The sequence below is a fragment of the Dromiciops gliroides genome, chromosome 1 (genome assembly GCF_019393635.1).
Source record: "Dromiciops gliroides isolate mDroGli1 chromosome 1, mDroGli1.pri, whole genome shotgun sequence".
Taxonomy (NCBI): Eukaryota; Metazoa; Chordata; class Mammalia; order Microbiotheria; family Microbiotheriidae; genus Dromiciops; species Dromiciops gliroides.
In genome coordinates this window covers 553,631,255-553,658,522 of record NC_057861.1, presented here as the reverse complement: position 1 = coordinate 553,658,522, position 27,268 = coordinate 553,631,255, and the positions used below count along the sequence as shown (strand labels likewise).

The 27,268-nt window shown below is 38.8% G+C and overlaps 1 protein-coding gene across 5 annotated transcripts; it reads right to left on the bottom strand.

Annotated features, from left to right (window-relative positions):
• Positions 1-1,744: 1,744 nt before the first annotated feature.
• Positions 1,745-22,188, bottom strand: LOC122736116 (zinc finger protein 287-like). 5 transcript variants are annotated; one of them, XM_043978182.1, is made up of 6 exons: positions 22,124-22,188; positions 9,269-9,771; positions 7,976-8,055; positions 6,006-6,132; positions 5,340-5,435; positions 1,745-3,618 (listed from the first exon to the last, which is right to left on the bottom strand). In XM_043978182.1, the coding sequence occupies exons 2-6, from the start codon at positions 9,753-9,755 to the stop codon at positions 2,354-2,356; spliced, it is 2,055 nt and encodes a 684-aa protein (XP_043834117.1). In that variant the 5' UTR covers positions 9,756-9,771; positions 22,124-22,188; the 3' UTR covers positions 1,745-2,353. The 5 variants fall into 5 exon arrangements, with proteins under 5 accessions (XP_043834117.1, XP_043834109.1, XP_043834091.1 ...); XM_043978174.1 differs by lacking the exon at positions 22,124-22,188 and adding an exon at positions 11,454-11,546; XM_043978156.1 differs by lacking the exon at positions 22,124-22,188 and adding an exon at positions 11,139-11,254.
• Between the last annotated feature and the right edge of the window lie 5,080 nt (positions 22,189-27,268).

The window sequence follows — 27,268 nt, the reverse complement described above, 5'->3', positions numbered from 1 at the left end:
AACCTCATAAAACAAATGCAGCAAAGCAAAACTATTAAAATACATCTACTGATCAACAAAAATTACAATCAATAAAGGCCATTTGAAGAAATCAAAAATAGAGTATAAATAATGTAATCCTAAAGAACTGATAAGCCAAAGAACAAAACATATAAAAAATCATCAAAGAAAATAACAAGACAACATACACAAACTTTTGGGATGCAGCCAAAGCAATCTGTGGAAATTTATTTTGATTTGGGGACCCTGCCTTTGGGCTGAGATTAAAAAGCCTTAAGCCCTCAGGGGTTTTTTCTATGTAAGAGGGGCTGGTGCCCCTCCCCCTCTGCTTCAGCTGAGCTAAAAAGACCAGTGGGCTTTACGGGACACCAGGTCAGATGGCTGGGGGAAAAATCCCCAGCTCCCTCCGCCCTGGGGGGATCTACCCCAGAGATCCCAGGCTCGTGCAGGCCAGCACGGGCCCCTGGAGCCCCTGCCCGGCCACAGCACTAGCACGGCTGGTGGATTAACTTGGCGTGTGCAGGGGTACAGGGAGCCCAAGGTTTGATGAGGAGAAGGAACATATATACAGGGGAGAAGACAGTGAAAGAGAGAGGCTGGAAGATGGAGAGAACAGAAGGGAGGCCGGAAGATTAAGAACAGAGTAAGGAAGGGCGGACAGAGTGGGGACGCCGAAGCACTGGGAGAACGGAAGGAGAGGTCGGTGAGAAAGAAACACAGGGGTTCAGTACAGCAGTACGGAGAGGAAAGTTAGATGCAGGGGGGTCGACAAAGTGAAAGGGGCTTGGAGTTAGAAAAAGGAGCTGAGCGGTGAAAGCACAGGGAAGCTGGCATGAAGGAGAAAAAGAGTGAAAGTTGGAGAAAGCTGGAGCATACCCTAAGGCAAGAGGTGGCAAAGGCCCTTATTATATTAAAAGCAGACAGGTTGCATAATTTGCATTTCTTAACCTTTATCATTTACATTGATTTTTTTTTTTTTAGTGAGGCAATTGGGGTTAAGTGACTTGCCCAGGGTCACACATCTAGTTAAGTATTAAGTGTCTGAGACCGGATTTGAACTCAGGTACTCATGACTCCAGGGCCAGTGCTCTATCCACTGCGCCATCTAGCTGCCCCTACATTGATTTTTATAAATAAATTCTGCTTTGATTATTTAATTAAGAGGCTTCTTAATCTTTTGCTTATCAATTTGGGAGCGGAGCAGTGTGAAGAAATTTTTAAATGGCCCATATTAAATTAATAGCAGTCAGATAGCCAGCCAGTCAAAAGTCCCCAGATTAGTCCCCCAGTCAGATTAGGGCCCACCTAGTCAGTTAAAAATAACTCTTACATTTGAATGGTGACCGCAGCAGGACTTATAGTTCAATTATAATTTTTCTATAGATATAATTTTTCATATAAGTACAGTTCTATAATTTTTTCAGATTAGATTAGATATAGTTAATAATTTTTTTACAAATCCTTAAATGATATTTTAAATCTTGAAACATTTTTATAAACAAGAGAAAAATAAATGAGTTGGGCAACTAAAAAAATACTAGAAAAATCATAGAGACAGACAAGGAGAGTTTTGAAATCAACACATTGAATTTATTATTATTTTAAAATCCAAGTTATATACAATAGAAATTCAGACACAATCCTTTATTTCTGTTCTTTTTTATATATGCTTCATGTTTGCTAGTGCTCTTCAAGGTCAGATGAACCAAAAATAAAAATAATTAAAAGATAAAAATAAAAAATAAATTAATTTATAAAAGCCACAAATCAGTACCTCTCAACTAAATACAAAAACTGAAATTCTAAAAATTAAATGTGATAAAATTGAAAATAAAGAACTAAGAACTAGGTTTTGATTTTAATTAATAAGATAGACAAACCATTAGCTAATTCAATTTTTAAAGGAAAATCAAATTGTCAGAAATAAAAATGAAAAATAAGAATTTACAACCAATGATAAATAAAAGAAACTATCAAGAAACTACTTTGCTCAATTATAAGCCAAAAAAATTGGTAAGTGAATTGAATAATTATGCACAAAAATATGAAAAAAATTAACTGAAAAATAAACAGAAAAAAGGACACAAGACACACAGGGTTGTGATGGTAGTGCAATGTTAAATTTAATTATACTTGATTTCCTGTATTGTATACAATCTTTTTTTCTGTATAGTTGGAAAAGTATATGTTTGTCAAATTAATAAAAAATAGGGAAGTAGAAATGATTAAAAGTTCAGCATGACTTCACTGAACATGCAAGACTAACATTTTCTTTTCTGAAGTATAACTAGCCTTTTAAATTATGGCAATATATTAGACATAGGCAACTTAGAATTCAACAAAACATTTCAATTCAACAAACATTCATTAAGTCCCTACTATGGTTAAGGTTCTTCTCTCCAGTATGAATCCTCTGATGTCGTGTAAGGTGTGTCTTCCGGTTAAAGCCTTTCCCACATTCATTACATTTATAGGGTTTTTCTCCAGAATGAATTCTTTGATGAATTTTAAGCTGTGAAATCTGACTATAGGCTTTCCCACATTCATTACATTTATAGGGTTTCTCTGCAGAATGAACTTTTTGATGAGTATTTAGCTGTGAAATCTGGCTGTAGGCTTTCCCACACTCATTACACTTAAATGGTTTCTCTTGATTATGAGTGTGTTGATGTAGAGTAAGGTGTGTACTTCGGTTGAAGCCTTTCCCACATTCTTTACATTTATAGGGTTTCTCTCCAGAATGAATTCTTTGATGTTGAGTAAGTATTCCCCTCTTGGTAAAGGCTTTCCCACATTCATTGCATTTATAAGGTTTCTCTCCAGAATGAATTCTCTGATGATCAGTAAGTATTCCCCGATTGGTAAAGGCTTTACCACATTCATTACATTTATAGGGTCTTTCTCCACTATGGGTAAGTTGATGTTGAGTTACGTGTGCCCTTTGAGTGAAGGCTTTTCCACATTCATAACACTTAAATGGTTTCTCTCCACTATGAGTAAGCTGATGTTGAGTAAGTTGTGCTCTCTGGGTGAAGGCTTTCCCACATTCATTACATTTAAATGGTTTTTCTCCAGAATGAATTCTCTGATGTCGAGTAAGGTTTGCCCATTTGGTGAAGGCTTTCCCACATTCATTACATTTGTAGGATTTCTCTCTAGAATGATGAGCATGAAGATTAAGCTGTAAATCCTGGCTGAAAACTTTCCCAAATTCTTTATACTTCAAAGATTCCTCTTCTGCATAGATTTTTGGATATTCAGATAGTTCTGAATTATCTTTGAAGCTCTTGCCATGTATATCATATTTAGAGAGACTATTCACTAATGGAGTTCTCTGTTGTGTAATCAGCATTGAGCTCAGATTGAAGCTTCTCCCAAATTCACTGCTTTTAGAATCTTTAATTTTATTTAGATTTTCCTCGTGAGTGATTGTTCCTAGCTTCAAATGATTTTTCTGTTGGCCTTGCTGCCTTACCAACATGTCATAACATTTGAAGGCTTCTCCTAATTCAGAGTTCCAGGAATTATGAACTTTTATTGTCGCCCCGTGAGATGACTCTTCTAAAGAAGTTTTCCATTTTGAAAATAACTCCTTAGTTTCAGGTCCATTATCCCAATCTAGAAAAAAGCCATTTAAAAAAATATATAAATGTAACCTTTGCCAGGATAAAGGAATTTATTACCTTAGGAATGTAATAAAATGGGAGAACATGCTTATGATGAAATAATTCATTTTTGTATATATACTATTAGTATGAAAAAGCATTTCCTAACAATTTTGTGAGGTTGGTAGTAGAAATATTATTACCACCTTTTGGTAAATGAGGAAATTATGAATCAAATGGGGTTAATTCATTTGCCACTCACACAGTTTTTAAGGAATGGAGCTGGGATCTGGATAGAAGTCTTGTAAAAAAATCAAGTTTATGGTTCTTTCCCACTACAGTACGAAATGTAAGTTTTGTACTACTTGTTTCACAAAGAGTTTTGGAAAGTTAAAAAGATGATATTATTATCATAATTGACATCTGTTAATAAAGGGCTGCTATCCTGAAGAGGCTCAAAAAGGGGAAGAATAAATAGAATCATAGAGTAAACAAAGGAGATACTGTTGAAATATTATGAACAAGCGAAAGCAAGATAGGATCAGACTGCAAGTCCTCTACATATACCTGTATCTTTCTAATATACCATGCATAAAACTATCATATTAAATTTACTATAATAATAATGTTATAATATTATAACATGATTCACCCTTCCACTCAACCTACAAAGTAAATCAAAACTCCTAGGCCAAAGAAGGAAATGGGCTGCCTAGGCATATAGGTTCCTTAAGAGTAAAGATTATTCTGTTATTTGTATTTCTGTCTCCAACACTTCACACAGCTTAATAATGTTTACTGGTGGACTAATTTAAAGGAAGTCTTCAAGCAGCTGGATGATAATATAATGGCTAAGTTAACAGAAGGGATTTTGTTCAGGTATAGGTTGAACTATATGATTTATAAGGTCTCATTCAATGCTGGTAACCTGAGATTCTGGTCATACTAAATCTTCCTCGCCTCACTGTACATAGACAAACTGGACTTATCTCTGTTCCTCACACATGATGTTCCATCTCCTGTCTCCATACCTTTGCACCAACTGTCTCCCTTACTAGGAATGAACTTTCCCCTCATCTCTACCTCACAGAAACCTTTCAAGACTCAGCTCAAGTACCAATTTCTACATGAAATTTTTTCTGCCTCCCCCAATTGCCAGGGTCCTCCCTCTCAAACTACCCTATATTTTAACTATTCTGTATTTATGTGTTTGTATGTAGATTTACACACACACACACACAAACATACATACACACATATCCATCCCTTTATTGTTTCCTCTATTAAAATATAAGTTCTTATTGAGTGGAGATTGTTTCATTCACTGTATTTGTATCCCAAGTGCCTAGTACTGAATAGTGCTTGGTACAAAGTAAGTGTGTAATAAATATTCTGATTGTCACATGAGGCAGAAAGGCTGACTATGAAAATAATGAAAAGATCCCAGGATTTAAGTATAAGAAATGAGTGGGGACCTTTAAGAACAGTTTACATAAACTGCTGAATACTGAAACTGGGCTAAGAAGAGAGTGGGAAGTTAGAAAATGGAAGGATATAGGCAATTAAAAATCTATGCAGGACACGGAGCCAGTTAGCCTCTGCCCTTCTCCAAATACCTGAAAGGCTTAGGGGAGTGATTCCTGGGCCAACATTTCAAAGATGTTTTCTCCCTGACTGACCAGCTGATATATTGCTTGTAGTACATTCCCAGCTGTTAGCTTTTCATTCACTTACATAGACTGATGCCTCTTGGAGCTTCACTCTCTAGCATCCATGGCACTTCCATATGTTCTATCCAGGAGGTCACATTTGGTTTGGAAGTGGAAAGCCCTGATAATGGGGAAAAAACGGTAAATGGATTATTCATGCTGAAAGGGAATAAAAGTTATACAGTTAAATCCCTTTGATAGTGAATGAGTAGTGGAGGAAAAGAGAATATGCTAAGAAGGCTCAAGAAGTAAACAAAAGAATTTCTGAAGAATATTTCATGCTGTGTTCCCACAGACTACAGGGGGATAGATCACCTGTTTGATGTGGATTCAAGGAGACATCTAGGTCATTTGTTCCTTGTAATAAAAATGTACAATTCTCCCATACCTGGAAGTATATGAACTAGGTTCTTGACAGAAAAGTGGGACAAAGGTGAGTGTAGGATAGGAAAAGGGTAGAACTACAGAAAGAAATGAGTAAACAAAGTTGATGTTCAAATTTAGTCCTTACAGGGCAAAGATTTCTCACCTGGGAACACAGAGCAAAAAGAAAAAAAAAAATCCTGTGATTTGATTCAAAAAGGTTAAAGAATTTCTAGTTTATACAAACTAAGACAAAACTAACTTTGACATCCCAGAGTCTTTAAAAAATCCAAAAGCATGAATTTCGAGTCACATGGGGAAGATTTACCAAGAAAAACTAAGTTCCTATAGTTCTCCAACATCACATCTCGGCAGAGGTCCTGCTGAACAGGTTCCAATTGCTCCCACTCTTCGCAAGTGAAGTCAGGAGCCACATCCTTGAAAGTCACTGATTCCTAAAATAAACAAACAAATTGATGCTTATCTACAGTGAATTTCCTATTTTTTCCTTATAGGGGGAAAGAGGACAAATGAATAGGGCATATGTAAGATGATTCTGGTATTGTTAAGGTTACAAAATGATCCCAAATCATTTGTTTCTTGCATATCTACTGTGTGTTCCATTTTATGTCAGACTTGGTGAGAGACAAAAGAAAAATGTGGACCCCTGCTCTTTAAGAACTTAAAATGTTTTGAGAGCCACTGAAGTCCATTAGCCAATGACAAACTGCTTCTCATAATCTGCTCCTAATGCTTCATGCTGTTCAATGATACCCTGGGATAAATGGTACATGAGTCCTAGTAACTTATTTCCTTGTCTTTTAAAGGGTAGCTGTAAACTTTAAAGGAGTATGCAGTTTCTTCTAAAACCACCAAAAACTACGGACCTAATAAAACTTGTATTTAGTTGATTAATCACACCTCTAATATTAATTTCCAATTGAATACCACACAGAAACCACTCCACCATGAATCAAAGATTACTATCCAAAACACTGGAATTTTATGACTTCCACTACAAAAAAATAACCCTTTTCAGAAATAAAGGGAGATTTAAATAACTGGAAACATACTCATTTGTTAGTGATTGAGCATAAAAATAACAACACTACTAAATTAATTTACACATCTATTATCATACCAATGAAAATATGAAAATAACTTTGTACAACCATATAAAATTAAAATTAAATTCATCTGGAAGAGCAAAAGGTCAAGAAACTTAAGGGAAATAATGAAAAAAGTGGGAAGGAAGGGGGTCCACTAGTACCACATCTCAAACTATATTAAAAAGTATTAATCTTCAAAATTATTTGTACTAGTCAAAAAAATAAATAAGATGATCCAAATTAAGTGCAAAAGACCCAGAAGCAACTGAACATACTGTTGTCACATAGTGTTTGATAAACTTAAGGATGACAACTATTGGGGTAAGGACTCCTTATTTGATAAAATTGCTGGGAAAACTGGAAAGTAGTCTGGCCACAGTTGAAGTTTAGACCAACATCTCACATCATTTATCACAAAAAGCTCCAAGTGGATATGATCTAAATATAAAACATTATTTAATCTTTAAAAAAAAAAAATTAGAGGGGCATCTAGGTGGCGCAGTGGATAGAGCACCGGCCCTGGAGTCAGGAGGACCTGAGTTCAAATCCAGCCTCAGACACTTAACACTTACTAGCTGTGTGACCCTGGGCAAGTCACTTAACCCCAATTGCCTCACCAAAAAAAAAATAGAGAAAGGAGGGAAATATCTTCTGAAAATATGGATAAGGAGACCCAGCATGTGAAAGGGATGATCATAGGATACGAAATAGACAATTCTGTTTTATAAAGCTAAAAAGTTTTTCAAGATGAAAAAAAAAGATGAAGAGAAGGAAAAGGGCATCAGTGAACCATTTAAACATGCAAAGAAAAGAACAAAAGGAAGTTCCGAAGGATACAAACAAGTATAGATGCTATAGTGTTAAATTTTATACTAAAAAAAAATATCAAATTTGTAAAACATTCAGTTTTATCTAAAATAACTTTTTTATTATTTTACATATAAATGTGTTAACATTTAAGTTTTTAAGTTGAAATTTTTTAAAAAGAATTACTGAAAGTTCCATCAAGCAGAGAACATCATCAGACAATAGAATATTTCGCCACCAGGATGTGCTCAGCCTCCCAGGAGAAAACAATAGAGGTTCTGATTTCTAGAAAAGCCTTTGGTTGAGACAGAAGTCTCAGGAAAACGGAAAGGTTTCTACACTGATGACTATAATGGGAAAGGGAAAGGGTACTGCAACTCACCAGAAATTTGGTTACTGGAAACATTTCTTCCTTCTCTGTGCTTTCTTCTTGAAGAAGAGAAGAATCATAAGAACATGAAGCTGTGGAGAAAGGATAGGAACAATACCAACCCTAAGGCTCAGACATTTTTAGAGAGAATGTCAGTTACAACCTGGAGATCTGATATGGTTCCTGTGATCACAGCAAGTTTCCAAGGACAGAATTCTGGTTCATAAAAGATGTCAAGATATAACTATTCAATCTCCAATGCCATCTGAAGTGTGTAATTCTAGATCTTTCCATAGTAATATGCTCATTTAATGAAAAATTATCATTTTCCCCAAGTGATAGAATATAGAATGAATCAATTGGCTGACATCCTTGCACAAAATGGCTTTATAAGAAATTGAATATTTCTATCTATTAGAAAGTATAGTTTACTTATAATAGTAATGTGAAACAGAATAAATTTAACCACAACTTCGCTATGACAGAGGATCATACTGAACATCTGTATAACTGGGATACTTATATATGCTTTACTGCTTTGTATTCTCTAGAGCTGGCAAATTTCCAGACTAAGTAAGTACTAGTAAATGCTTGTTGAATGCCTGACCTCAAAGGGCCCTTAGAAGATAAAAAGAATTATTAATGCAAAATAATAAGCAGAACCCAATGCTCACTCATCATATTCATAGATGGGAATGCTATAAACCTTTGGCACAGAGGTGTCAAACACATGGTCCTCAGGCCAATACTGCCAGAACTAGATTAAAATGTAATTGGAAAATATTTAACAAAATAAATGAAAAATACAATAGAATATAGATAATGTTAATATGTGGTTTTCTAAGTTAATATGTAGCCTGCAGAAATCCTTATGTATATTTAGGCCCTATTTCTATTTCAGTCTGACATCACTGCTTTGGAGAACACCTCTGTGAAAGTATACAGAAAGTAAGAATAGTTTGTGCTTGATATTTGTTCTCTTAAAAGAATAAAGCTGTAAAAATGTTTCCTATTTTGTGGTCATGTGCTTTGCATCTAGTGAACCTGTAAGACACAGAGTTGACTGGATGTTATAAGAAAAGAGGACCAATATTGGGATTATTAAAAAGGTTCTTACTCATTGTCCTCAAAAGGCTAGGTAGTACCTGCTTCCTCATCCACTTCAGAAACTGCTTTCTCTCCTTCTCTTTCCTCCCTTTACAATTGTTTCTCTGAGGACCCCTCTGAGGAGCTGTGTTGTCTATTTTCCCCACTCACACTCTAAAGAGACTTTGCTTTTTCCCTCTATTCTTGTGCAGCTCTCACCTTCCTCCTCAAGGGTTTGAGTCAAATCTTCCACCAAGCAGACCACTTCCTCAATATTCTCTGGACACTGTGACTTCACCCAAGTCCTGATCTCACTGGGTAAGATGGTCAGGAATTGCTCCAGCACCAACAGCTCCAGGATCTGTTCCTTTGAGTGAATCTCTGGCCTCAACCACTGAAGGCAGAGTTCCCAGAGCTGGTTCACAGCTTCACGGGGTCCAGCCTTTTCTGGGTATGGAAAACATCTGAAGTTCTGGCGAGAAGCCTCTGGGTTAAATTTTTTCTCTCTTCCTAGGGCAATGACCTGATCAAGGGAGGTATCTACTTTCAGGACTCTGTTATGTTCTTGTACGTCCAGGTTTTGGGGGTTGAAGGAGATGGTCATCTTATTCAGGGCCAGCATCTTTCTACTGGGACTACCACGATGGACTTCAAATCTGCATTCCCAGTAGTCAGTTCTCTCCAGACTCAGGCTGAATATCTGCATACATTTCTAGGTAAAGCTGAGGGCATAGATAATGGTTAGCTGGAGAGAGCAAGGAGCTCCTGTCATATCCTCAGACCTCAAGGCTCTACAGAGATAGGGACATACAAATGACCCAAAAAGTGGGGCAGCAATGAAATATGAAGTTAAACAAGGCATTAAGCTCTCAGCATTGCTTCAAGTTCACACAATGGATCATAGCTATGAAGTATTTTAATTACAAAACAGTATCTTTACAACTACCCTACCAATTAGGTAGTACAAGTCTTATTTATATGCATTGTACAGATGAAAAAACTGAGATTCAGTAAGGTTAACTGCCTTAACCCAGGCCAGACAAGTAAATTGTCAGAACTAGAACTTAAACATAGATCTCTGCATTCCTAGTACCATGCTTTTAACACTAAACCATGTTGCCTCTACGTAGAAATATACATGTGCAGACAAATACACGAACTGATTATACCTCCCACCGGACCAGTTGCCCAGAACTGAAAATTATATCCATTTTGCCTGGTTGGTAAACCCTACAAGGGAGGAATCGATCTTACTTTTCTATGCATCTGCTATAATGCATCTGCTATAATTCCCCAACACAAAAGGTACCAAAAATGAATGCATGTCATTGGAAAAAGACATGCTATATAGTTGTTCGTATGACAGAAAGATGTGAGTTATTTAGGAAAGGCTTAAAGTACAAAGTTCCTTGGCAAGAAGAGGTAGCCTGGAATAGAAAGTTCTCTATCCACTCCCATATTGGCCTCCTAGGGCTAGAATGCCACTTCACATCTCAGAGCTCTAGGGCTAGGTTCTAAGCAATTCGCTAACATCTTAAACTACAGAGAAGATGCCAACTTGTATTGGTTGAGGGAACTTTCTGATAGGATCACAAGAGCCGTTGATCCTCTACTGGATCCAATATAGGATAGGATCACAGGCCCAGTTCCTAACCCAAATGGTCATAGATTTAAAGCTGGAAAAGACACTATCCCTTCTCCTTCCCCTACCAACGCATTTTACAGATGAGCTAACTGGGACTAGGAGAAGTTAAATGTCATGCCCAGGATTACACAGCTAATACGTGTCTGGGGCGGGATTTGAACTCCGGTCTTCCTGCCGGCAAGCGTAGGGTTCTATCAAAGCAGCACCAAAACTGTTTACTCCGCGTCCCCACAAAATATAGTATCATTTCAAAAATCAATTCTAGGCCTCACATTCCCAAAAGAAGAAGGGAGAAAAGCCCCCCTTGTCAAACCAGCCCCTGAGCCAGGAAATCTGCTTCCTTCCAATCCCTCAATGAAGCCCATTCCTTCATCTGGGCAAAGCACAAGTTCTTCCACGCCTCTCTCCCGTCTTTTCCAACTCTCCCTCTTCTCCCTTCCCTACCCCCGCTCTCTCTTCTCTCTCTATTCTATTGCTCGGGTCCGTTTTTCCTTCTCCTAGGGTCAGTCTGTGTCCCTTAGTGCGCGGCGCGATCTCAGGTGGAGACCGAAGCGATCGACATACGGCGAGCAGGTGAGGACAAAACTGCGCAAAGCAGAAGATGCCTCGATTGTAAGTGGCTCAGCTTTTCCCTGGGTTCAAGGCGAACTTCCCGTCGCTCCTCCAGCCACCAGCACAAACAGGAAACACACACACAAATGTACACAATTTGCGTGGAGTTCTGGAGCGGGGGAGCGAACTCCTGGGTCACAAGTATACCTGTGGGTTAGATCGATCTAATGTAACTCTTAAGACCGACCACACCTTCAGATCCGTATTGTCAGAACATGCGCCCGAGGTTGGAACTGCCTGAGCCCCACCCCCGTTAAAACTACAATTCCCAGAATCCTCCGAGTACTGTTTCTGAAGCTTGGAGGAGTAGAAAGCGTTCCGGGCGGGAATTGGGATTCAGAAAATCTGAGTTCCAGTGCCAAATCCCAGTCCGTGTAGTAGAAACCCTTGCTTTTCAGAAGTTCTTTGGGTGGATAGATTAAGGAATAGAAGAGAACGTGGAGAGGATAAGGAAAGGATTCTTAGAGGGTGCAGATTAGGGAGGCAGTGGTCAAGGGTAAATTAGACATCTGAGGAAGAATAGAGTAAAAAGAGAGGGAGAGAAGGATAAACAGTGAAGAAAATAGGATGTAGGGAAATATACAACTAATAATTATAACTTTGAATGTGAATGTGATGAACTCACCCATAAAACGGAAATGGATAACAGAATGGATTAAAAATCAGAATCTGACAATATATTGTTTTTTTTAAAGCATTTTAAAATGAGAGATATGATTAGAGTAAAAATAAAAGGCTGGAGTAGAATTTATTATGCTTCATCTGATGACAAAAAAGCAGGGGTAGCAAACGAAAGCTGAAATAGATTTTATTTAGAAGGACAAACAGGGAAACTATATTATGTTAAAAGGTACCATAGATTATGATGTAATATTTTTTTAATTATTATTATTTTTTTTTAGTGAGGCAATTGGGGTTAAGTGACTTGCTCAGGGTCACACAGCTAGTAAGTGTTAAGTGTCTGAGGCTGGATTTGAACTCAGGTACTCCTGACTCCAGGGCCAGTGCTCTATCCACTGCGCCATCTAGCTGCCCAGATTATGATATAATATTAATACTAAACCTATATACACCAAATGCTATAGCATTCAAGTTTTGAAAGGAAAAGCTGAATTAATTACAGGTGGAAATAGCAAAACTATAATAGTGGGGGACTTCAACCTTCCCCTCTCAGAACTACATAACTCTAACAAAAAATAAATAAATAAGAAAGAAACCAAAGAGATGAATGAAATCTTAGATAAACTAGATATGAAAGATACTGGAGAGAATTGAATGGGAAAATGATGTGGGATTGTTTACAAATCCCTGTGGGAGTCTAGTCCAAGTCCACTGTATTTTTCCAGGTGAAATCAAATAATATTGGAAGTCCTTACATACTGGTATGGAGAAAAAGGCAGAGCAGAGGTCTACCACTGTAAAGCACATAGCATCACAGGGAATGGACGACACTATCATAGCAGGGTTTGGGACTATAGGGTGCCTAGGGATAACATGATTATTAATCGCTCTAAGATCTTGCACAAAATGATAAACAGGTTTACCATCTGGCCCAGGCTTGGGTTTTTTAACTGGCAAAATGGGAGTATTGCATGGAGAGTGATGACATGGAATAATAATGCCCTGACTTTTCAAAGCCTCAATTATAGGAGTGATCCCTTCTATTGCTTCCTTAGACAATGGATACTGTGGAATGGAAGGGGGTGGTCCCCCTTTAACCTTAAAGGTAACAGACATGGCAGATTTAAGGAGCCCCACCTCAGTAGGGGATGAGGCCCATAAAGACTCAGGAATGTCAGAGGGAATTTTGGATATCTCCCCTACTGCTCCTTGAGCTTCTGTAAGTAAAATTGGTAATAAGTGAACAGTATCCTCTGGCAATTGTAGGGAGACAGCCCCATCTGGAGCACAAGATATGGTTGCTCTAAGCTTGCAAAGGCGATCATGACCTAATAAATTTACAGGGGCATCAGCCATAAGTAAGAATGAATGCTCCACTGTTAAGGGCCCCATAGATACCATGCGAAGGGTTAATTTTGCCACTCTTTGGGCTTTTCCCGAGACTCCTACCACATTCAAAGATCCTACAGTTCTACACCCAGGGTCTGGTTTGCTTACTAATACTGATTTAGAAGCTCCTGTGTCTAGCAGACAATCATAATACGTGTCTCCCACTTTGAGGGTCACATGAGGTTCATTACTCTGGAGAGGTGAATGGACTGGCACAAGTACATTCAAAAAATACAGATCTGGGAATATGTGGCTTTTATTATCTTTGTTCCATTCTTCCCCTTTGTCTCGTCTGTCCTGTGCCCCACTCTGAGGGAGACCTTGGTTACCTTGATTCTGGTTCTGTCTTTCTGTACCTCTCTGATAGGGTCTATAGTTATTCTGATATTGTCTCTCTGTATTCCCCTGAAAAGATCTATTTCTATTTTGATTTTGCTTGTAATTAGATTCTCTTCTCAAAGTCCTACATTCCCTCAATGAGTGCCCCTCCTTTTCACAGTAATAATACACCTTAGTGCCTTTGTTTTGGCATTTAAATGGCTGACTAGGAAAGGCTGGTGCCAGGATGCTCTGTTTAGGACCATCTGGACTTTCCTCATCTGAGTCAAAGACATAATTTTCAAGTTCCTTAATCCTATCTACTGTGAGAGTTATCCAGTCTGGACATTGTGTCAGAAAATATTTGCAGATTTCTGGCAGTGAATTATAAACAGATGTGTTGAGAACAATATAGGAATCTCTTAGATCTACCAGATCCAATCTGGTGTACTGTCTAGGGGCTTCACAAAGTCTATCGTAAAATCTGTTTGGTCTTTCGTTAGCCTCCTAAGATAGGCTTAAAAATTTCTGCCGGTTTTTGGGTTTCTAGAGCAAGATTCCATTCCCTTCAGAAGTGTTTCCCTAGTGTCTTTTAATTCTTAGAATTGCCTGTTATTATTATAATTCCACTCTGGATCCCTGAGAGGCCACGCCACAACGGCCGGACCCTTTCCAACAAGGGCATTTCCTGCTGAGATAATATCTTCAATCTCAGCCAGGGATAGTAAAGTTTCCATAAGGCAAGTAACATCAGCCCAAGTGGGTTGATATGCATTAAATATAATCCTTAACTGTGAAATTACAATGTTTGGATTTTTCTCAAAACTAGGGATGATTGTTTTCCATGCACTCAAGTCACTTGGTTTAAAGGGGATGTTTTCTAACTTGAATTGGCGCTCCGTTTTTGGTATGTTCTACAGCTTCCTGCAGGGGAGCAGTTTCTGCTGATCTGATTCTAAAGATTGGTCAAGATCTGTTTCTGAACTCAGGTTATCTCCAGCATAGGGAGCTGTCTTAGCATCTCTCTTGCCACGTGGTCTAACATGGTCATATCCTTTTTTTCTCTTTCCCCCTTATTATGAAAAAATACCACATCACAATATTGCTAAAAAACTGTATAATCATTAGAGCTATGATAATATTTTCACGGCAAAATTCAAATTTGGCTATAATACCCTCAGTAACATTGAACATATGCCCGGTGAGGGGGACAGACTCTCCCACTCCATTATACCAAAAGTTTTGTCCTACATAGATGAGGAAAAAGCCCATAAGACAATGAGAAAAGACTGAGTAGGTCATTTGATTGAATCTGGACATTAAGTAGTCCCAAAATGCTCCAATGAGGAAAAGCATGAGGGAGAAAAAATATTCAAACATGTTACCCTTCAAACTGGGCCGGCTTTACTCTTTTTTAATTTTAAAAAAAAATTTTTTTTTTTAAGTGAGGCAATTGGGGTTAAGTGACTTGCCCGGGGTCACATAGCTAGTAAGTGTCAAGTGTCTGAGGCCGGATTTGAACTCAGGTACTCCTGAATCCAGGGCCGGTGCTTTATCCACTGTGCCACCTAGCTGCCCCCGGCTTTACTCTTTAAAGCAAGGCTTTTAAAGGCTTAAAGCAAGGGAGATTAGAAAAATGAGGGAAAGTCAGTGGGGGGAGGGGGGGGTAAGAGAAAGTCCACCAAATTAGCTGGCTTGTGGCCAAACTAGGGAGGGTGGGAGGGTCCGTAAGGTCCCTTCGAGGTTGCCAATACTGTGAGGGCCAAAATTGGATATACTGAGCATTAATCTCCCCCTTTAACTTTCCCTTTTACATATACCTCCAGGCCAACAAGAAAAGGAGCCTCTGAGCTTTAGTTCATAAAGGATCAGGTTTTATTGCTTGGGAATTAATTAGACCACAAAGATGAAACCAATTAGGGAAATAAGGAAGTAGAAATACAGATGAATAGTCTTAGCTCTAAACTTAGTCTATGCGATCCCAGAGATTAAGCTAGTTCAAAGGAATTTAGGATTTTCCTTTATAAAACTCACCAAATCCCAAACTGCCCGGCAGGCCAAGAACCAGCATGCCCAAGACCCAGCACGGAAACACGTGCTTCTGAACTGCCACCATGAGCCCACCACTAGAGACTGCTCTCTAGACCTTTTGAAAGAGCATGACTTTTTGAAAGCCCCACCCACTGGAAATTGCCTTGCCTTCCCATGGAGTTTTCCTCCCACAAAAGGGGAGGTCCTTCAAAAGCTGCTTAGTAGCATGTGCAGTCTCAGGGTGAGCCAGGTGTGGCCCCCTCCCAAATGATTCAGCTAAAAATTTTCAATATTAATCTTTACCACAATTTTTTTTTTTTTAGTGAGGTAATTGGGGTTAAGTGACTTGCCCAGGGTCACACAGCTAGTAAGTGTTAAGTGTCTGAGGCCGGATTTGAACTCAGGTACTCCTGACTTTAGGGCCAGTGTTCTATCCACTGCGCCACCTAGCTGCCCCCACAAATAATTTTTACCACAAAAGAAATACACCTTTTTTCTTAGTGGTACATGGTACCATTACAAAAATTGACATTAAGCATAAAAACTTCATAGGTAAATACAAAAAGTAGAAATACCAAATGCATCCTATTCTGATCATAATGCAATAAAAATATATTTTATAAGGGATCATGAAAACACAGCTTAAAAATTAATTGGAGGGGGCCAGCTAGATGGCACAGTGGTTAAAGCACTGGCCCTGGATTCAGGAGTACCTGAGTTCAAATCTAGCCTCAGATACTTAACACTTACTAGCTGTGTGACCCTGGGCAAGTCACTTAAACCCCATTGCCCCGCAAAAAAAAAAAATAATTGGAGGAGGGCAGCTAGGTGGCACAGTGGATAAAGCAATGGTCCTGGATTCAGGAGGACCTGAGTTCAAATCCGGCCTCAGACACTTGACACTTATAGCTGTGTGACCTTGGGCAAGTCACTTAACCCTCATTGCCTTGCCAAAACAAAACAAAACAAAACAAAAAAATTAATTGGAGGGGGCAGCTAGGTGGCACAGTGGATAAAGCACCAGCCCTGGATTCAGGAGGACCTGCGTTCAAATCGGGCCTCAGACACTTGACACTTACCAGCTGTGTGACCTTGGGCAAGTCACTTAACCCTCATTGCCCTGCCCCCCCCCCAAAATACACCGAGCATAGCAGCCCACACATATAATCCCTGCCATTGGGAGAGGCTGAGAATGGTAAATATCTTGAGGTCAGAATTTCTGAGCTACGTTAGATCTAAAACACTAAATCTCACTAATCTGGTAAACCCCTGAGAGCAGAGAGGCACTAGGCTGCCAGGCTGCCTTGGGACTTCCAGTGAATAGCTGTGGCACTTTTAGAACAGGAAACTTAGTCTCCCCCCCCCAAAAAAATTCAAATTTTAAAACAGTTTGTGTATATATCTATATATATATGTAGGTTTTTGTGTATGTGTGTGTGTATGTACTGTCGAATATTAAAATATAGCTTTTGTATCTGCCTGCCTCCTACAAACAGATCAGAGAAATAATGTTTAATTTCTCCTACAAATCAGAGACAGAAAAAACATACCTGTCCTCCTATGAAAATAGATCAGAGACAGACAGAAAAAACATATCAATTTAATATTTTATTGTCCCAAGAAGAAAGTTAACAAAACATATGATCATGTGGAGACTTCCCTCCTAAGAGAGAAGCTTGGAGGACTCCCCATTTCTGAGGGTATATATGGTTTTAGTCCACTGATTACAGGGCATTGTCAGTTTCAATAGTATGATACAGAAATCAACCCAGAAGCAAAAAGTAGTTTAACAATTTCAGTTATAACAAGTATGGAGGAAATATAGAAGCATTATGATAAGACTACAGGATTCCAAAAAGGGGTTTGGCAAGGATGAGGATGCCCAGATGTTACCATAAGATAGGGACTTACTATTCTGAGGGAAAAGAAGTCATTAGGTAAGGTCTTTTATCTGTTAGCTTTCTGGATTCAGTTTGGAGTTCAGTTGAAAGACATTTTGCTCCTATTAATCCTATTAATCCAGGGTTTCAAAAAACTCCCGTTGAATAATAAGGTACCTCCATCAGATCCAGGTGATCCATATATTCACATTAATAATATACACACATATTTATATATACATATATATAAACATACACATATACACATGTATATATGTATGTGTATCCATATATGCATGTGTATATATACACATATATAGGTTAAGTTTTACAAGGTAGAAATAAAATGGATTTTTCTTGTGTATTTTAAAAAAATTATACTAATGCTTTTTTTCCTTTCAAAAATTGTACTCCAGACCCTGAAATGCTGAGTTCCAAGTGAGTTCTTACTTTATCTTACCTGGATCCAGACTCACCACACCATTTACCATTCATCTCTAAGCCATGCCTCAGTACATATTCTCCCCTTCTCTCCAACTTTACCTCAGATAGCTATAATCAAATCAACACTACAATTCTTGGAAAGGAATTTATATGATATGATATGAAAGGATATGATAATCAATGAACACTTTTCTCCATATGGGTCTTTCTTTATTAGAATGTAAGCTCCTTGAGAGTAAGTACTGCTTTTGCTTCCTCCTGATCCAGGAGATAGAGAATTCTTGGAATGGTTTAGTGGGTCTCTTTGGTTCTATTGTTCAAAATCTAGTAGTCTATACAAATCTGTATCTTTCTGTTGTTCTGTTATACAATCACCATAGGTTGTGTATATGATCTACTGCCCCTTGTAATGATGCCATTTACCAGCAGGTCTTTGAGGTAATCCATCACAGAAAAAGGATAGAGCCTTCCTAGAAAGGTTGGGAGTCAGTGAGTTGGATTCTGTGGGTTGCTTCCTGGACACATCCCACTCATGCAATGAGAACACACCTGTCTTCTTGCTGAGTTTCTGCCTGAATTCCTTTTACTCCTTCAGTCACCAGTGTCTTTGGAGTCACCAAAATTAACTTTCTCTGGCTCTTCCTCTGAAGTTGTTATTTACTGTCAACACTCACTCCCTCTTCTCCTATAAACCTCTGTAGGTTGCCTGGATGCTCAAAGTATGCACATATTAGAGCCTAGCCTGTTGTTTATAGTATCCTGTTAGTATCCTAAATAGGCTGCAATTGGTTCCAATTAGTGATGACACTCCACTGTTAGATGGTGGATCAAGAGATACTAGAGCCAAGATGTCCATTGTCCATTTGACAACAGCAACCTTTTTGGAGAAATTTCAAGTTCACCTTGATTTATCCCAGATATAGGTAGTGTTTTACCACTCATTCTTCCAAATACAAGCCCATTCAAAAGCTGTAAAAAATATTTCTCTCATACACACCACCTACTTCCTGACTGAAGGTGATAGACTATGCATTTTTGGACATGGCCAATGAAGGAATTAATTTTGTTTGGCCCTGCTTGTTTGTTTCAAGGGTTTTGATTTCCTCTTCATTTGCAGGATAGTGGTGGAAAAGATAGGAAGGAGAATGGCACTAGGGACAAAGTTATCAAGCCAGTGAGCAAGCGAGTGGGAGAACAGAAGGAAGTGCAGAAGGAATTATAAGACAAGGGAGACAACTTTGAAAGTTACATGTAAAATTTATTATGACTTAAAAAGAAAAGCAAGCTCGAGCTCATAGAGTTTCAGTGTTTCATGCATAATTCTCTCCTTCTGTTCTACTTTATAAAGGAATCCTAATTTTATTTTATTAGATTTGTCTGAATTTATTAAATTCAGAATTTAAGAAATTTGATTGTTTGTTTGTTTGTTTTTAGTGAGGCAATTGGGGTTAAGTGACTTTCCCAGGGTCACATAGCTAGTAAGTGTTAAGTGTCTGAGGCCGGATTTGAACCCAGGTACTCCTGACTCCAGGGCCGGTGCTCTATCCACTGCGCCACCTAGCTGCCCCCAGAAATTTGATTTTTTAAAAACGACTGGGACATAGTCATCACTTTTGCTCCATTGTCTAAGACAGCAGTAAAGTCTACATTCTCAATCTGTACCATTACTTCAATGAAGCATTCTATGAGTACAGATGAGAAAGAAGGAAGGGAGGAAGGAAAAAGGAAGAAATGGAGGGAAGGGAGGAAGGGAAGAATGAAGGAAGGAAGGGAGGAAGGAAAGAGGAAGAAAAGGGAGGGAAGAGGGAAGGAAGGAAGGAAGGAAGGAAGGAAGGAAGGAAGGAAGGAAGGAAGGAAGGAAGGAAGGAAGGAAGGAAGGAAGGAAGGAAGGAAGGAAGGAAGGAAGGAAGGAAAGAAGGGAGGGAGGGAAGGAGGGAAGGAGGGAAGAGAGGGAGGCAAGAAGGGAAAGGAAAGGAAAGGAAAGGAAAGGAAAGGAAAGGAAAGGAAAGGAAAGGAAAGGAAAGGAAAGGAAAGGAAAGGAAAGGAAAGGAAAGGAAAGGAAAGGAAAGGAAAGGAAAGGAAAGGAAAGGAAAGGAAAGGAAAGGAAAGGAAAGGAAAGGAAAAGGGAAGGAGGGAGGAAGTAAGAAATTTGTTAAATGCTTACTGTGTATCAGGCAAGGGAGATATAAATATAAGCAGCCAAGACAATGGCTGTCCTCAGGGAGCTTACTACATTGTGATAGGACAGCACAACACGTAAAGTGAAATTAAAATTGGAAAGCAAGCAAGACAGAATTTGGAGATGGCTAGGCTAAAGTTAAAGTTCACCTATCAGAATCCAGGATCCTAGGAGAGGGAGTCATTCAGGACCCAAAGCCTAGGGTGATGTGTCCATTAAAAACCCTAAGAGAGCCAGGTAGGAGAGTAAAGTTGTCTGTATTCCATGATACCTTAAACCAAAGGAAATCACCCATGGGAAGTTAAGGTGGCTGATGAAATCCCATGGCTTAAGCAGTAAACTCCTTTTGGCCTTCTTCCATCCAGAATGGAAGGAGAGGCCAAAGTTTGTAATGAATGACTGGCAGCAACTATCCCAGGTCTAAGGAAATTTGTGAGAAATAGATATTGTGGAGATGAGTTTGGTTAGTGCAGGGCAGTAGTCAAGGTCATCTGGGAAGGATCTAGGTAACCTAAATTAAAAATTCTAAATATATTTTCAGGGGACTAAACATAAAGACTTTCAGAACAGAGTAGAATCCTCTCCTTTTGGGGGGGGGGGCAATGAGGGTCAAGTGATTTGCCCAAGGTCACACAGCTAGTGTTAAGTGTCTGAAACTAAATTTGAACTCAGGTCCTCCTGAATCCAGGGCTGGTGCTTTATCCACTGCACCACCTAGCTGCCCCCAGAATCTTCTCCCTAACTTCTCCATGTAGAGGCAGCTAGGTAATGTAATAGAAAGCACCTGGGTCGTGGAGTTAGGAAGACCCGAGTTTGAATCCTTCCTTACATACTTACTAGCTATCTGACCAAGGAAGCAAGTACTTTAACCTGTCTACCTCATTTTTCTCATTTGTAAAATAGGAATGATGATAGGGCTGTTATTAGGATCAAATGAAATAATAGATTGAAAGATAAAAGATTGTAAGCTCCAAAGTGCTGTATAAATGTTAGCTATTGTTATTTCACTTCTGGGAGGTACACGGAACAACCTACTGCTGGAAAAAGTCACACAATGAACCATCCCATCCACTTCCTGGCAGATAGGGGGTTTAATATAGGATTCAGATTGTGACATACATATTTGGATATGGCCTATGTGTGGTTGCAATTTTTCTTTTGAATGAAGAGGTTTATTTGATGCAGGAGACTTTTTATTTTGTTTTTTTAAATATAGGGGAAGGGCTAGGGGTAAGAAGGAGGACAAATTATAAAGATAAAGGATTAAAAACCATAGAAGAGAACAGGGCAATGAGGAGTACATCCATGAGCAAAACAGCTTTGAAACTAACATGAATTTATTATATACTTTTAAAAAAAGAGGCAAGCTGTTCATAGAAGAGATTCTTGGATGTGTAATATATGTGCCCACATGGGTTGTCTAAATATATAGATGTGCCTTGTGGGTGGCATGAATAGATATGATTTAGTCTGTTCCAACTTTGCAAACAGAAGGAGCACCAAGGCCCAAGCTCACAACAACAGCACAGTAGCTGAAAGAGAAGGGCAAGCTGGCCCCATTGTTGCTAAGGCTAAGCATCTTGCCTCTCTTTTCTAAAAGGGGCACAGAGCTAGAGAATGTATAGGTATAACCATACCTATCTTTCCCCATAGATATTGGTAGTCTAAGAGATGATTAATTCAGAACAAAAGCGGCTTCCTTCATTCTCTCAAAAGAGAAGTTACTTCTTAGTTTACACTCAACAACTTAGCACCTTCCCACCAAATAGCAGTTTAACAAAAAGACCATCACAGATAACAAATATTGAGTTAACCCATTTATCCTAGCAAAACAGCAAATGGAAACTGGAAAAATACAGATGAGAATATTACCAAAGAATTCAAAGAATGAATGAACTCTTCAGCTGGGAGTGAGATGAAGTCTCAGCTAAAACCAGAAGAGTGAGAACACTCACTTAGATGAAGTCCATTTTCAGCAGCCTCTGAAATTTCTAGCAAGTCCAGGGACACAATGGGGCCGCCTTCATATATATCCTTCAATGCAAAGTCAGTCTCTCCTCCAAACTGGCTCCTTGGATTGTCCTCTGTCCATGCATACTTTCTGAAGAGTGTGTGAAAGCAACACAATGAGTCCTTTATATGTGTATTTGGCCAGTGCCAAATACTTTCTCTCTACCAATCAGGAGTCACATCTCCTTCTACATATGTTGCAGTATGCACAGCCATCCCAGGCTTGGGGGAAACTGGAGCTACATTTGCAATTCTCTTTTTCTGTTCTTCCTTAGATATAGAAATGCTCATGTTAATTGATGTTTGGCAAGTACAGAATAAAATAAATCAAAACAAATTACTGTTGAAATCTTAAAAGAAGCAGTCTGATGAGTATAATTCAACATAATAGAGCTGAAGAGCTTTCCTCCAGTAGGTAAGTCATGGCTTCTGAAGAATTTGAGACATAGCTTCAATGGGATTTGATACTCCAACTTCAGAAGGAGAGCATCACTGAACTAGTTATTCCTTTTCAGAAAAATTAAATGGAGAGTGAACCTCTTTCACTCTATGTTCTGTTGCTGATCCTACAAAGTTATAAGTAGGCAGTGTGGCATAATGCAAAGAACCCTGAATTTCTAGGCTCACAGGACCTGGGTTCAAATCCCAGCTTTTTGTCACTTTGTACTTGTGGTACTTCTAATCAATTACTCCAATTTATTATGTTCCCTTAGATTCTACGGCAGCTAGGTGGTACAGTGGGTAGAGCACTGACCCTGGAGTCTGGAGGATCTGAGTTCAAATGTGGCTTCAGACACTTACTAGCTATGTGACCCTGGAAAAGTCACTTAACCCCAATTGCCCCCAAAACATAGAGCCATCTCTACTCATTCTGATGTATACCTTGCCACTGGACCCAGATGGCTCTGGAGGAAAGAGTGAGGCTGGTGACTTTGCACAGTCCTGTCTCACTTAAATCCAATTCACTGCAAGTCATGATATCACCTCCCAATGTCATGATCCTCTTCAAGAATGAAGGACAAACAACAAAAACAAGTCAAGTAGATAAAGTTGTGGACTCAACATCATGAAGATTTGAGTTAGAATCTTGCTTTGGATTCTTACTAGCTGTGGGACCCAGTAACTTAACCTCTTTGAGAATCAGTTTTTTCATCTAGTAAATGGGATAATAATAGCACCTACCTCAGAGGGTTGAAAAGATCAAATGACATAATATTTGTAAAGCTGCTTTGCAAAGCCTAAAGTGATATATAAATCTTGGGCTTAGGGGCTGGATCTGTTATTTCATTGGGAACTCCTAGGTGAAGAATTCCTTCCACCATTACAAATTAGGACCCTTTCTGCAACTTTTACTCTTTTTTTTTTTTTTAAGTGAGGCAATTGGGGTTAAGTGACTTGCCCAGGGTCACACAGCTAGTAAGTGTTAAGTGTCTGAGACTGGATTTGAACTCAGGTACTCCTGACTCCAGGGCCGGTGCTCTATCCACTGCGCCATCTAGCTGCCCCCAACTTTTACTCTTAAGTCAGTTAGAAGTGAGCAGAACCAAGAGAATGTTGTGCACAGTGACAGCAATATTGTTGATGAAGAACTATGAACAACTTAACTATTTTTAGCAATGCGATGATCCAAGATAATCCCAAAGGACTAATGATGAAGCATACTGTCCAAAGAAAGAACTGATATTGATTGAACACAGACTGAAGTATGCTATTTTTCACTTTCTTTCATTTTTTTCTTTTATTTAAGTTTTTTTTACTACAAAATGACTATGATAATGTTTTCCATAATTGCACATTCATAACCCACACCTGATTGCTTACTGCCTCAGGAAGGGGGGAGTCGAGGGAGGGAAGAGGGACAAAATTTGGCGCTCAAAACTATAAATAAAAATGTTTATTATTTTAGTTTTTTAAAAAAGAGTCAGTCAACAGCATTTATTAAACACTTACTATGTGCTAGTCACTGTGTTAAGTATTGGGGATAAAGACAAAAATGTAGTGCCTGACCTCAAGAAGCTCACTTTCTACTAAGGAATACAAGCCAATGACTATGTCCATGGAAAATATATAAGGTATAAATGGAAGGTAATTTAAGAAGAGACTAGGGTAGGGGCAGCTAGGTGGTGCAGTAGATAGAACACTGGCCCTGGAGTCAGGAGTACCTGAGTTCAAATCTGGCCTCAGACACTTAACACTTACTAGCTGTGTGACCCTGGGCAAGTCACTTAACCCCAAATGCCTCACTAATGAAGAAGAAGAAGAAGAAGAAGAAGAAGAAGAAGAAGAAGAAGAAGAAGAAGAAGAAGAAGAAGAGACTAGGGTAGAGGTGAACCTGGAAAAGCCTCTTGCAGAAGATGAGAATTGAGTAAAAAGTCTTAAAGGAAGCCAGGAAAGTTAGGCATCAAAGATGAGGTCTCTGCAAATGCACAGCAGGAAGATGTAGTGTCTTGTGTCTGTGTAGATGGAGTGTAGAAGGCCAAAAGGAAAGGTGCTTAGAGGAGAGGAGTCAAACACGCAGCCTGGTAGACCAAGGGCTGTCCATAACATTCCTGGCCCAAACCACATTAAGGTGTAATTAGGAAATATTTAACAAAAGAACCAATAAGACATAAGATTATATGACATTTTAAAAAATTAAGTCAATGTGTGACCTACAGGGATCTTTACATATGGATTAGTGGCCCCTGGTTTCTATTTGAGTTTGATACCCCTGGCCTAGAATACCAAGAGGTTATGAGACTTGTCCAGCCCCACATAACCAGTATCTGTCAGAAATAAAACATGAACTCAGGTCTTCCTGGCCACAACTCCAGCATTTTCTTCATCAAACCAAGCTGCCTCTTATGAATGGTAGCTGTTGTTACAGAAACTTAAAAACAAGTTTCACTGTGTGGGACACGGAGGAGGGACAATCGGTATTATTATTTTTAGAGAAAAAGAGTAATAGGAAACTTCAAGCAATGAGGGAAAAGTTAGAACAGAACATCAATGTCCTATCCCTATGACTGGTTTGGCAATGACTGCAAAAGCAGGGAAGAGTAGATCAGAAACTAGAGAAACAAAGGGTGCCAATGTTCTGAAACCAAGTTCATCTTGGGATGTTTAAAGATAATAATCATGATGGTTAGCATTTATAACCCTTTAAGTTTTGCAAAACCCTTTATACATATGACCTCATTTCACCCTTCCAACAATCCTGGGAGGTAGGTGCTATTACTATCCCCATTTTACAGATAAGGAAACCAAGGCAGATGGCAGTTAAGTAACTTGCCTAGGATCACACAAATAGTAAATGTCTAGGGTTGGATTTGAACTCAGGTCTTTTTGAATCCAGGTCTAGCTTTCCATCTGCTGTGCTAATTATGTGTAGTTTGATACAAAATGGCACATATATACAATTGCCAATGCATACATATTCCAAAATTTTCATAAATTTTGGGTCTCATTGACAAAGATATTCTTTTCAGTAGTGCCAATAGCACCATCTATGCCTATTATGTGCAATTCAAGGTGGTGCAGTGGATAGAGCAATGGGCCTTGGGTTAGGAAGATCTGAGTTCAAATCCAACCTCAGACACTTACTAAAGTGTGTGACCCTGGGCAAGTCACTTGACCTGTTTGCCTCAGTTTCCTCATCTGTAAAATTAGAATAATAATAGCACCTACCTCCTAGGGTCATTTCAAGTATGAAATGAGATTTTAGATAGATAAATAGATTAGAGAGAGACAGACAGACAGATCAAGAAAGTTGGAGATGGCCCTGGATGTTTAAGGCAATTGGGGTTGACTTACCCAGAGTCACACAGCTAGTAAGTATCTGAGGTGAGATTTGAACTCAGGTCCTCCCAACTTCAGGGTCAGTGCTCTATCCACTTTGCCCCACTCCTTTTCTGGTTATCCAGAGAAGTAAAAAGAGGTATTTGGGGATGGCAGCATGGTGAAATAAGGTGAATAGAGTCCATCAGATAATTGGACTTTGTCTTGTATACTTAAATCTTGTATCTTTGCACATTATCTCCCTTTATAGTCTACTTCTTTCTACTAAAATAATTAAATCTCATTCTCTTGGGGAAGTAGATTTATGGAGAAATGACAAAGTTAAATGAAGATGGTAGATCTAACTGTGCCTAATTATAAATCTATCTCTTGTCTCAGAAATAGGTCAATTGGCATAGCAATTAGTCCCAAGAGTTACCCGGAAAAAAAAAAAAGCAAAGTATTTTTGTACTAGACCTTTGCAATGAAAAAGACAGAACAAAAGCAGCTAATGGGGAATTGATAGCCATGATAATTAAGGAAAGAGATAGTGAAAGAGTAACTAGCTGTCCAGATAAATTTCAATCCCCTAGCTCAGATGGTGTGCTGGTAAATGTTTTTAACAACCAGTTCTTGTAACATATTTTAAATTTTAATCTGTATTAACATCTTCTCTATCATTTTCTCAAGTCTAGACCAGCAGTGGCAATGGCAGAACCTTTTTCTTGACAGATTGCTAGAGATTTCTCATTCATTCACTCATTTATTCATTCCCAATCAATCCACAAGTATTTACTGAGAGTCTTCGAAATGGTGGGCATTGTACTTGGTGCTGAGATTTAAAGACAATAACTGAAAATCTCTACTCACAAGGAACTAACGGGAAAGACAAAATAATTTGGGTCAAGATTGAGAACGGTTTTAAAACTAACTAAAGCAGTTTGAATTTTTTTCTTGAGACAAGAGGTAACCACTAAATTCTACTGAGGACTGGAAGGACACAGTCAGATATGCCCATAAGGAAAATCCTTTTTCAGCAGTGTGGATGATGGATTGAAGTGGGAAGACCCTCGAGGCAGGGGAGGCCGGTAGGAGGCCGTCATATTAATCCAAGCTACAGGTGATGAACTAAAGTGTTAGTTGTGTGGAGTTTATCTGATGACCTGGGGTCTGTGAACTTTTAAAAAAATGTTTGTTTTGGATAAATAAATTTCAATGCAATTGTAATTTGTAATTCTACGTGGTTTGTTTTAAGCATTTAAAAACATTATTCTGACAGGGGGTGTAATCAGATTGCAAAAGGGGTCCATGACAAAAAAAGGCTAAGAACCCCT